General features: G+C 41.9%; 1 protein-coding gene across 2 annotated transcripts in view; it reads left to right on the top strand.

Annotated features, from left to right (window-relative positions):
- Positions 1–12373, top strand: part of STAC (SH3 and cysteine rich domain) — a 103307-nt gene that overhangs the window by 72033 nt on the left and 18901 nt on the right. For both annotated transcript variants that reach the window (XM_007115172.4, XM_007115171.4), the window contains exons 7-8: positions 3004–3068; positions 4411–4499. In XM_007115172.4, coding sequence (XP_007115234.1) covers positions 3004–3068; positions 4411–4499 — 154 coding nt within the window. The remainder of the gene's footprint in view (positions 1–3003; positions 3069–4410; positions 4500–12373) is intronic.

Raw genomic sequence — 12373 nt, 5'->3', positions numbered from 1 at the left:
CAGGCCCAGACAACTTTATCCCAGACAACTTTATAAATAAACTCTACCAAACATTTTTTTAAATAAATTTATTTATTTATTTATTTATATTTGGCTGCCTTGGGTCTTCGTTGCTGCGCGCAGGCTTTCTCTAGTTGCGGCGAGCGGGGGCTACTCTTCGTTGCGGTGCACAGGCTTCTCATTGTGGTGGCTTCTCTTGTTGCAGAGCACAGGCTCTAGGCACGCGGGCGTCAGTACTTGTGGCACGTGGGCTCAGTACTTGTGGCTCACTGGCTCTAGAGCACAGGTTCAGTAGTTGTGGTGCACGGGCTTAGTTGCTCTGCAGCATGTGGGATTTTCCCAGACAAGGGCTCAAACCCGTGTCCCCTGCATTGGCAGGCGGATCCCTAACCACTGCACCACCAGAGAAGTCCCTCCTTAAATGTTAGGTAGAGGGACTTCTCTGCGCCACAACTACTGAGCTGGAGCTCTAGAGCCAGCGAGCCACAGCTACTGAAGACCGCGCGCCTAGAGCCGGTGCTCGGCAACAAAGAGAAGCCACCACAATGAGAAGCCCGCACACGGCGACGAAGAGTAGCCCCCGCTCGCCGCAACTAGAGAAAGCCCGCAGGCAGCAATGAAGACCCAACGCAGCCAAAAATAAACAAATAAATAAATAAATTTATTTTAAAAAAACATTTGAGGAAGGTAAAAATTTCAGATTACATAAGCTCTTTCAGGACAACAGGAGGTGCACAGGAGGACGGGCAGCAGCATTCTCTAACTTAATTTATGGGACTGGTATAATACTGACCTCAAAATCAAAGGAAGACAGCCTAAGACAAAATCGCTGGCTAGTCGCCCTCGTGAATATGGATGCAGAAATCTGAAACAAAATCATCTTAGTGCACTGAATCCAATAATGCATTTTAGAAAAGCAGTGCATAATTACCAAGTTGAACTTATTCTGGGGATGCAAATGTGAGTCAGTGTCAAATAAGCTGATAATGTAACTTGTACATGACCAGGCTAAAGAAGAAAAACCAAATCATCATCTTGAGGCAGACATGGGACTCCCGGGACTGCAAAATAAAAAATAAAAACAGAATATAGAAAAGGAAAAGAGGAAAGCTCTTTGGGGACTAGCAAAAACTAAAGATTCACTTTGCATCTGTAATATTAGAAAATATGCTTGGGTAATGGACATAGATTTTGAGCGTGTCCATGGGTGAAATCAACAGTCAAATTATTTTTAATGAAATAAATTAAAAGTACCAAACATAAAAGGTGTCTGATACATTTTTTCGGTAAAATAGTTACCTTTCTTTATGCCTTTCCCCTCAAATCAAAGTCTTAGAAATAGCCAGAAGGAATGGGTTTTTTTTTAAATCTTTTTTTTTTTTTTTGGCAGTGTTCCAGTTCTGTTTGCAACCATATAGCTGAAAACACATTGGGAGTCACTTCAAATAATTTTCAGCATAGTTCACAAAATGATACACATTTTTGTGATGGCTAATGGATAGTCAATGAAAAGCTAAAATGATGTGAAATTACAAAATTATAAAATCAGTCAAACTGAATATTGCATGGGTACCTTATGTCGTCCCCCTTTTAGATCAATCAAGAATTTTCTAAGATGCTCTTCCCATGTTTCCATTCAAACATTCAGTATTGTTTAAATGTATCCAGTTTTATACTTATGGAATCAAATTATGCCAAGATTTCAGGTAATCACTTAAAACCAGAGAAAAGTGTTGCTCGTCTCTACTCTTTTTAAACAGGGAAGTTGCGTAGCCAAATATTGAGGCAGACAAGGCCCTTCATTTTCCATTTTCCTACAAAGCAGAGCACCTCCAGTGACTGCATATTGGCTTCCTAGGGATAATGGAATTGCACCCACAGGCTCTGGAACTATAAACCATGGGCAACAGATGTTTGCTAAGCATCAGTACATTTACAGGGGCTCTTGTTCTGAAGTGTGTTTTCTACATCACAGTTATGGAGTCCATTTTAAGGACAGTGGAGGTTGTCGATGCACTAAATGAAAGAGGGTACAGAGTTTTCCGTGGTGTGTTTCTCTTCCTCTGCTGGTATCCTTGATCCTCTGAAGGAGGACCAAAGGGAAGACTAATGTGTTATTTTTGAATGTCAAGTCATCTAAAAGGTAGATTAATTTCAACACTACAACCCTATTGTATAGACTCGGAAACACTTGCTACCTTTTATTTTTATTTGAGGAGGATACATGATGTTGGTCTCTGAGATAATTGTGACTGATTGAACTAGCTAAGGCAGAGCCCCCCATACCCATCAGGGACCTCCCACAGCTGTGTGTGTGGACAGTGAAAACTGCCCATTGTAAGAAGCCTTTTTCTTCAGCGAAGGCCACAGAGTGGCTGCTTAAATGCAAAAGGCAGAGAATTACGTATTCTAAGAACAAACTGAATGAGAAACCACTCTTTAATTTTCTTTCTCAACAGCAGCCCCAATGCATTGACAATAAGAGTTTGAGAAGGTATTTTGAAGTTTAAAACTAAAGCTTTACTCTGCAAATAGAATGTAGAAATCATTAAGAAACTAGAGTCAAGATATTGAATAGAGATCAAAGAATCTGATATTTGAAAAACTGAACTTCAAATACAATTAAATGGGGCCATACCTCACCTACCATCCCCTTAACAAATGATTTGATACATTTAACAAAGATTAATGACATGGTTTCTGCTCCTGAGAAGAACTCTGCCAAATGAGACCAAGCAGTGCAGGAGGATGCGTGCTGGCCTGGAGGCCTGTACGAAGGTGTGGGCGTGCAGAGAGGGTGGTGCAGGATGCTCAAGGGAGACAGGGCGAGCATCACGTGGAAGATGACAGGAGAGCTGGGTCACTGAGGATGCGGTGAAGGCGGGGAGAGGTCAAGTCGAAGGTATAGTGCTGGGAATAAATAAAGCTACATCTTTCAAGCATGTTTCCAAAAAACATGGTGACTGGATTCATAAAGCTCCTGCTTTTTCTTGTCTCTTTCAGTGTTCACGTATCCAGAAAATGGCACTGACGATTTCAGAGACCAAGCAAAGAACATAAACCACCAGGTATTCATGGATGTCTTGGAAAACAGACCAGACAGGGTCCTTAGATCATTCTGTAGGTCACCACCCAAGTGGGTCATGAAATTGATTTAGGGGGGCCCAGACCAGCATTTTTAGAGAATAATGTAGCATGAGGTACATAGCACAGACAGCATCAAGCAAAACAAATACTACAGTGCATCCAGGGTACAAAGGATAAGCATTATACTGTATGCTTTTGTTTCTGTTATGTATGTCACATACAAATTGATATATGCTCTACAGTGTGTTAATTATATAATTATGTAATATGACTATTTTCAAGTACATAAGTGTATATTTATTACATTTTATATTAATTTACATATGCAATTAGAATAGAATAATATTTCATAAAGTACTTGAGCTTTGGATAGCAGAGTGAATCACAGATAAAAAGAATGTAGTTGTGTACAACTTTTGTTTATGTTTTCTATATATGGCATATATTTATTATATTATGCATTTAAATATATTATACAATTATATATTACATAAATAGTGTATACATATATAATGTTACAACATACAATATCTGTTACATATTATATAATTTTAAATTATGTATGTTATAAAGCATAAACATTTATATAGGATTAACATTTATGTAGTTAATAATAATAGCTAATGTTTACACAATACCTGTAAGACTCTTGTATAGTGTACAAATCGGGGACACAATGGAATCGACCTCACAGGGCTGTTGTGAGTTTTGAGTATGCTAATCCATGTACCATAATACCTGGCACACAGTAAGCCATAAAAAATGGTAGCTTTTATCATCATTACTGCAAAGTTTCATAGCCAGTAGATGGTGATACCATAACATAAATTAAATCAGTCTAATGCCCAAATCTGTAATTTTTCCACAACATGAATGAACGAATTTCTGGATGAATATACCCAGATCCCTTTGATATGCTAGATACAAAATTGTAGGCTAACTGAAAAAAAGTCCATTTTAGGAAATGGAAGTTGTTTACTACTATTCACATGTCTCCTGTCTATAGAGAGAATATTCTCTTGCCTGGGCCCACCTTTCATGAACAACTATATCAAAGAAAAAAATTGATTTGAAGAAAATTGCAGTATTTCTGACAAAGAGTTCTACGTAAATGTTTTCAAATAGTTTGTGGTGAAGTCAAACTCAGCCAAGAAATTAAAAATAAATCTAGGTTTGGAACAAAGTATTTAATAACAGTTAGGTATTTTAACACTTAAGATCCATACACTGGAATTACATTTAACTTCTCCATTTCCTATTTTCTTTCTTCTCTCCATTTCTTCCTCCTTCCTCCTCTCACTTCTCTTTTATTTTCTCTTTCAGGGACATCTCTCTAAAGACCAATTACAGATGAACACCTATGTTGCCTTGTACAAATTTACACCACAAGAGAATGAAGATCTGGAAATGAGGTAAAAATATTTTTAAAGGAAAAAAAGAATGAAAGAAAAATTTTAAGTCAGTATCGTTCCATGTGAAAAAATATAATTCAATCTGCGCTACCTCCAAATGTCTTAGAGCAACGATTGTCAAATGTTAGTGTGCAGGGCTGGTTAACACAGATCGCTGGACCTTATCCCGGGAGTTTGTGACTCAGCACATCTGGGGTGGGGCTTGAGAATCTGCATTTCTAACTGGTCTGCAAGTGGTGCTGATGCTGCTGGTCCAGGGACCACACTTTAAGAAGCGCGGTTAGGGCTTCCCTGGTGGCGCAGTGGTTGAGAGTCCGCCTGCCGATGCAGGGGACACGGGTTCGTTCCCCGGTCCGGGAAGATCCCACGTGCCGCGGAGCGGCTGGGCCCGTGAGCCATGGCCGCTGAGCCTGCGCGTCCGGAGCCTGTGCTCCACAACGGGAGAGGCCACAACAGTGAGAGGCCCGCGTACCGCCGAAAAAAAAAGAAACACGGTTAGCACTTTGTCACCAGAGCTGCTGCTGAGAGTTTTCATGAAGGTTGAGCAACAGATGTGGGGTCTAATAGGGAACCAAAAATGTACTTACTTCCCAAATTAACACTGATCGACCAATCAAATTAAAACTCTTTGTTCCCCCTGCTGGAGACTGGCAGCTCCCCCTGGCTCCTACCTGGAGCTACTTCTGTTTCAGGAACCATCCCACTTCATGGTAACTGAAACGGGAGGAGCAGGTGAGCCTCGGGGCCCTCGTGAGGTCCTTCTCTGGACCACAGTCTCTTCGCGTTTCAGGGGTAGTGTGACTGGAGTCAGTCCTGTGTTCACACCCTACTTGCTGTGTGACCTTAAGCAGTGTCTGAACATCTCATTACGCTGGTTTCCTTACTTATAAACGAATAATAATGACCTTTTCCCCTTAAGGCACTTGTGAGGGTGAAATGAATAAGGTTCCTAAAACATACAGCACCGTCATGGTAAACACTCAGGAACTGGTAGTCAGTAAGGTGTTTGCAATGTCGTGTTCACTGGCTTATCTCAAAGAAAAGAACTCACTCCGTCGCTCCATTTATGACTCAAAACACAAGTAATCTCAGGAGAAAGCTTTGGTGTTATCCAGTCCTAGAGCAGGATACAAGGGGCTGCTTTTGTAGCCACATGGGCCCTTAGAGATGGGTTCTTTCCTCTTCTGAAGAGCATGGACAGAGAAATCAGCACAGAAGACCACTTAAATGTCAGAGTATTAGGGAAATAGCATCCATTTTTATGGCAGACTCCACTTGTCCGAATGCCATGTAGGTCAAGTTATCAGTCACCGATCATCCCTGAAGACGGCTCTGGAACGCCTTGTCTCCACCCTGGAGCTCTTTGAACATTTCCGCATGGCACAGGTCTGTGCCATTTCCCCGGCATGGTCCCTCTGGCTTTTGCCTGAATATAGTTCCTCCTCAGTGAAATCAGCCTTCTCTTCCACTTTCCCCAAAGCCCCTTAAAGGAGAGAGCTACCAAAAACCTCCATTTAGACCCTGTTTCCCAGGTCCCATATGCCACCGGGGTCAACGTTGGCAGCTCAGCTGCCCCTTCTGGTGCAACACCCAGTGGGACTCCGTAGCAGATGTGGGTGTCCTGCAGGAGTCTGGGAACTCCCCCGCTCACACCCAAGGTCAGTTTTCAGTATTCGTGGACCTTTCCAGGGCAGAGTTCAGGCCTGGTTCCTAACTCCTTAGATTCCTTTAGACAATTAGGTTATTGTACATCTGAATGTTCTCCATCCTTAAGGAAGAATCACCATGCTGGACTCACTGGCTGGAGCTGTAAACATTACCTAAACAGCCTGGCTTAGGTGCAGCAGGATGAGATGGCATTTGTCAGGTGAAGCCCTATGCCATCAAAGATACAGCAAATTCTGCTAGGCAGAGCCTGCCTAGAATTCATCGCTGAGGTGGTGCCTTGCCCTCAACTGACAGTCCACATTATCTATCTGCTGATGAAGACAAGGGTGACTTGTATTTACTTTGCAATAAATAGTATACTGGGTCCTTCTTGAGATTATCATTTGGGTGTCTAGAATTTAAAGTTTAACAACTCCCCTTTATGCAGATCCCACAGTTTTCTATTAGAAGATTGTTCTGAAGTCATCAGATGGAAAAAATAACTCCAGAGAAATCTAGACTATTATTGGGGTGCTGAGGAGTAAAGTCTAGCTGCCTGGCGGTGGTTGTAAGTTTTTGTGCTTAGGTTAGGCAGTTACAGGCCTTTAAAAGTCAAGTTGTCTGGTCATGAATCAAACGTTTACAGTCTGCTTCGAGGCAGACTAGGACTGTTCACTCCCAGAAGTGAAATGTCTGTGTTACATAGACTGCAAGATTGGAGTGATAAATCATACTCATTTTTTTTGCAAAGAGATTGTAGGTTCCCATTTTAAAAGCCAAGCTCTTGATTTAGAATGTGTAAGGCAATGCATCGGGGATTTAGTATCATTCCTTGAATGAACTGGGGCTTTGTGAATTATCTTTTTCTCCTTAAACCATGTGGTAGAAAAAAAAATCCTTCTAACAAAATACATTCTCATCTCTATTTTCTGACAATAGGGCATCTTACCTAACTTTCTGAACCTCTGTTTTCTCATCTTGAAAATAGTGATAATAAGCCCTGCCCTTGTAGGATGGCTGAGATTAAATAAGATAACATAGTAGGAGCTTCATAATATTGGTTCCAGTCAGCTCTGTTCATACTTCAGAGGTAGATGCTTCCTTTTCAGACTTAAGAAGTGAGAGAGAAAGAATGGCATACGACATGGATTCACCGTATGTTCAGGAATAAAGAGTGTGGGCATCACTTGACCTGGATTTAAGCCCTAGCCAAGCCACTCACGTAGCTGTGTGACCCCCATGAAGCCTGAGAAAGTTCCACAAGCCATCTGAGCCTCTGCTTCTACACTTGTGAAAGGAGATAATCACTGTGCCTGCCTTAGATCTGCTCATGACACTCAAATCTTTGTTTAAAACTCTCTAATGTCCTCCCACTTCCTTGGGTCAAGACCAGAATATTTACAGGGACCTCCGGGACCCGCACAGTCTCATCCCTGGTGACTTCTCTCTGCTTTGTCTTGCACCATTGTTCCCCTCACCTCTCTGCTCCATCTTTTGTTCCCCAAAAGGACCACACTATCACCTGCCAAGGAATTTCTCTTCCTGCAGTCTGCTCCTCCTCTCCCCTCACCCTCCTAGCCGCGCACCACCACCACCATCTCACACACACATGCACACACCTTCTTCCAGTTGACTGTTATGCACCCACTAGATCTTGGCTCAGATTTCTCTTCCTTGGTGCAGCCTTTCTTGATACGCACAACCTGGGTGAGATCCTCTGTTACATACTTTCATGACACCGTATTTCTTTTCTTCAAAGTACTTATCTCATCTTGTATCTATATACTTCTTGACTTACTTGGTTGACTTCTATCTCCCTTGTAAAACCCATGAGAACGAGTCTGTATGTGCGAACCCTTCTGTCCCTGGAGTGTAGTACAGTTCTTGAGATATAGTAGATGCTTAATAAATATTTCATGAATGAATGAATGAGTATTGAGATTAAATGAATGAACCAGTGTCGTGCCTGGCATATACAATTAGTGGGCAAAGAAAGTCCATGATAACATAATGGAAACTATAAAAGAGGAAGCAAACCCAGCTCAGAGGGTTTAACCAGGACCTATTTCCTGGAGGAGATGGACCTTGAGCCCAGGATGAATATGATTTGTCCGGAAGGAACTGTAGAAAAGAGACCAAAAGTAGCCCATAGTCATATTCACAGAGAACAAGAGTTTAAGACAATTTGGCAGAAGCCCTGCTAAGCCAAACGCAGTTTGTGCATGGAGGAGTGAGCCTTAGAGAGGAGGAGCACAGAGCGCTACCTCCTTATTCTTAGGGCAGTGGTACTCCTCTTAGAATTTCTGTGGTCCCATCACTGGTCTCCAAACGCTGTCTAAAGGCAGAGGCTTCACACAGTCAGCTTTGCTACAGTTTCAGGGCAAACTTCCTTCATAAATTCAGCTGCTATTACCTCCCCAAATCTCTGGAACTTACAGATCATGATAATCTTCCCACCGTCATGGGCAGAGCGTGGGAGAGAACAAGGGCATAGGGCAGAAAGGAGCAGTGTCTAAGAGTCACACCTGGGTCTGCCTTCCAGCTCTGACACATGCTAGCTACATCAGTTTGAGCAAACTTTAATCTCTTGCGGCCTCTGTTTTCTCCTTCCTAGGGAGACAGAGTATTTAATGAGACAAAGTAAAAAAAAAAAAAAAAAAAAAAAGTGAGATTTCATGCCCAGGACAGAGTGAGGTGCACAATATATATATATTTTTTTCTGGCTGCGTTGGGTCTTCGTTGCTGCGCACGGGCTTTCTCTAGTTGCAGCGAGCGAGGGCTACTCTTCATTGCAGTGCACAGGCTTCTCATTGTGGTAGCTTCTCTTGTTGCAGAGCACGGGCTCTAGGCACGCGGGCTTCAGTAGTTGTGGCACGCGGGCTTTCAGTAGTTGTGGCTCACAGGCTTTAGAGCACAGGCTCAGTAGTTGTGGCGCACGGGCTTAGTTGCTCCGTGGCATGGGGGATCCTCCCGGACCAGGGCTCGAACCTCTGTCCCCTGCACTGGCAGGCGGCTTCTTAACCACTTCACCACCAGGGAAGCCCACACAATATATTTTAGATACCTTCTCTTTATAATTTGCATCTTTTCACAATATGTTTTATTTCCTGGTCTTCTGATCCATTACCCTAAAGATATATACTAGAGAAAACACAGTTTAAGTCTCTGTCTCACCTTTGAGCACATCCAAGGAGATTTTATCTAATTGGTCTGGTGATAAAGATGCTGTGACACCCTGTCCCTCATCTTCTGAGTAGGTTTTGTGGTTGCTGACATGACATGCTCTAGGTATGGAATTTCACCACTGATACACAAGTTGTGATGCCATCATGCAGGGCTCTCCAGACCGTTGCTGATTATTTGAGGTCTCATAACGTTAAAGAGACACCCGGGTTCCTCTGTCTGAGTGTAATGAGTGTGTATAGTAGATAACTTTCTGTCATTAAGGGTCTTAGACAATTTCCACCAAAAACCCTTACTATCAAGTTTTTGAGGAGTCCTGAAAATTACACTTTATGGAACGCCAGCTTAATTCATGAGCAAAGCTTTTTAAGATGCTAGTTGAAATACAAACTGGAGAACCCCATTATAATCAGGACTGGCTTCATTATCATCCTACACTGCCTCGTGAATTCACAAAGGTCATGTGTCAATCATTCTGGCCAGGTGTGTATGTGTGTGACACATCACATATGCACATACACTCCCACACACTCACAGTCAGATACACACAAACTCACACACAGCCACACACTCACACACATACATACGCACACTCAAATACACCTGCATTTTTACACACACGTATTAGCAAAAGCTTGATAACCCATGCTTAGCCTTTTGATGAAAGTAAATCCTGCCCTCCACATTTACACTGTAACCAGCCTCATTACCCTCACTGCTTCTGGGTTCAGAAGTCTGCAAAACATTCATGGATATATCACTTATTATTCACACCAATGCATCTTTTTAAAATCAATAAGAATAACTTTAGTGGCTTTGCCAAGTTGACATACCATTTAAATAATCAGCAGATGTAAAAAACTTTGAGTAAGCACAAACCCCTAAAACACGGTAGTGACTCTGAAATAAAAGATCAAGAATAAATAAAAGACTCTAAGGTTCAAATACATATTTTAGTGACCATACCTATTCCAAAGAATCCATTTTGGTTTTCCACATCTAAATCATTTTCATTTTTATTATTTCTCCCCAGACAGATTTACATGATAATGGCCATGTTTCATAAGGGGGAAAAAAAGAGAGGAAAAAAATTCTTATGGGAAAAGAGAGGGAATGAGGAGACTGCTGTTCGAATATTATTAAATTTTAAGGGAGATACAAATTAATTGCCACTCCATGTGTGTGTGTCGGAACACCTAAATTTGGGGGCCTTAAAAGAAAAACATATCTTCTTTTGTAACTCCAAGTTAGATTCCTGATTTAGAGTCTTGAATTGCCAGGTTCTTTCTTGGAAGCAGTGAGTCCTGGAATTTTCCATGGGTGAGTCTGAACAAAGCCAAGCAACCAGTTGTCTCATTAGCTAATATTCACAAGAACCTCTGGAGATGGGGTGGCCTGAATTCATCTCTTCCTGATTTACTGAAAGCACCACTTGAAATCAGATTAAAAGGGATTTTAACCCTTGTATGGCTCTTTCCAGGATTTGTTTCATCTACCCACCACTCATCACGTGGTGAATGAGCATGTACTCTGCAGGGTGAACAGTTCACAGGCCTTGTTCTCAAAGAGCTCCAGTGGCCATAAGGCTGAGAGCCCTAGACAAGAAAGTACCTCCAGTGTGAGGTCTTGTGGACGGGGATGTAGTCCAGGATGCTGCTACTGCACCTCAAGAAGGCATTGAAGCATCACCTAGGAAGAATCAATGCTTCCGACCACATCATCCCACTGCAGAATAGGATTGTGACCTAAAACTTAAAAGGAAGAGAGGAAGGAAACTAATATTTAGGGAGCATCTACTATGTATCAAGTTCTTTATAATACATCATTTCATTTAATCTTAAAAAAAGGAAGGCATTGAAGCAGCCTTGGGAAGCCAGGGAAGGCTTTTCAAGGAGGTGGCATCACAGCCTAGCCAAGGCTTCCAGATAGAGGGGACATGGGTGCCTGTGTGGCTTAGATAGTGAGCAGTCATTCTATTCTCTATTTCCAGGGAGGAAAGGATAACGGAAGAATAGGTTAAACTATAGAACAAGAGAATTATTTTAAGAGGTGCCAAATGCGAGCCAATTGCAAACCCCATTACAAAAGAAGTGGAAATTCATCGCAGAAGCATATTTAGATTCTTACCTTCCTCCCAGTCTAGAAATGGAATAGGTGTCCAAGCATAGCAAATGGACATCTAGCTGTTTCGTTCACATTCCAATGAGACAGTTTATGGTCCTTTACCCTTTTGAGGGGAGGGAGGGAGAGCCAAGTCCAAGAACTCACAAGTAGAAAGTGGAGGCTCGGAGCAGTTACACAGGGAGGCTGACTCTCAGTCCACTTGTTTTTCTCCCACCTGAAACTTTCCATCCTACATTGACTGTGGTAGGTTTTCTCTCTGATAAGGTTGACAGTTTATATTAATCAGCAGATTCAGATAATGCATTAATTTCTCCCATTTTGGCCGCTCACATCACTCCTTATAAATCTGTTTGGATTATTAAGCCTGGTTCAAAAGAACAGGAAGCTTGTGATCTATAGAGTGGGTTCATGAAAAGTCACTCCTGGTCAAGGATAATTTTTAAAATTAAGATAAAATCACAACTCTTATACAATTATAAAATGAGCACATGTCAAAAATTTAATTTGAATCATTAATGAATGAGAGAACCAGTACAAAGGAGAATTCACACAGCACCCATATATAGGCAATTAGGAGTGCTGATGTGAATTTACAAATAGATGCAAAACTGGTCGATATTCACAGGGTAGTAATTGACTACATTGCCAGACACAATTCACTTGCATTTCTATAGATAAGGATCATTGGCATTATTGCAGAGATGTGCAATAGCTCAAAGACATTGAAAGGGAGAGGTGACCCAGAAGGGCATACCACACAGGACACCAGATCAGTCATCGGTTTTGCCCATTTCAAAGTCTTCCAAATTGTCCCTGACAGCCCCTTGCATTCTTTTTTTTTTTTTTTTTTTTTTTTTTTGGGTGTGTGGTATGCGGGCCTCCCTCTGTTGTGCCCTCTCCCGGTGCGGGGCACAGGCTCC

This window comes from Physeter macrocephalus, chromosome 18, assembly GCF_002837175.3.
Source record: "Physeter macrocephalus isolate SW-GA chromosome 18, ASM283717v5, whole genome shotgun sequence".
NCBI classification, from domain to species: Eukaryota; Metazoa; Chordata; class Mammalia; order Artiodactyla; family Physeteridae; genus Physeter; species Physeter macrocephalus.
This window is presented reverse-complemented; position numbering and strand designations above follow the sequence as displayed.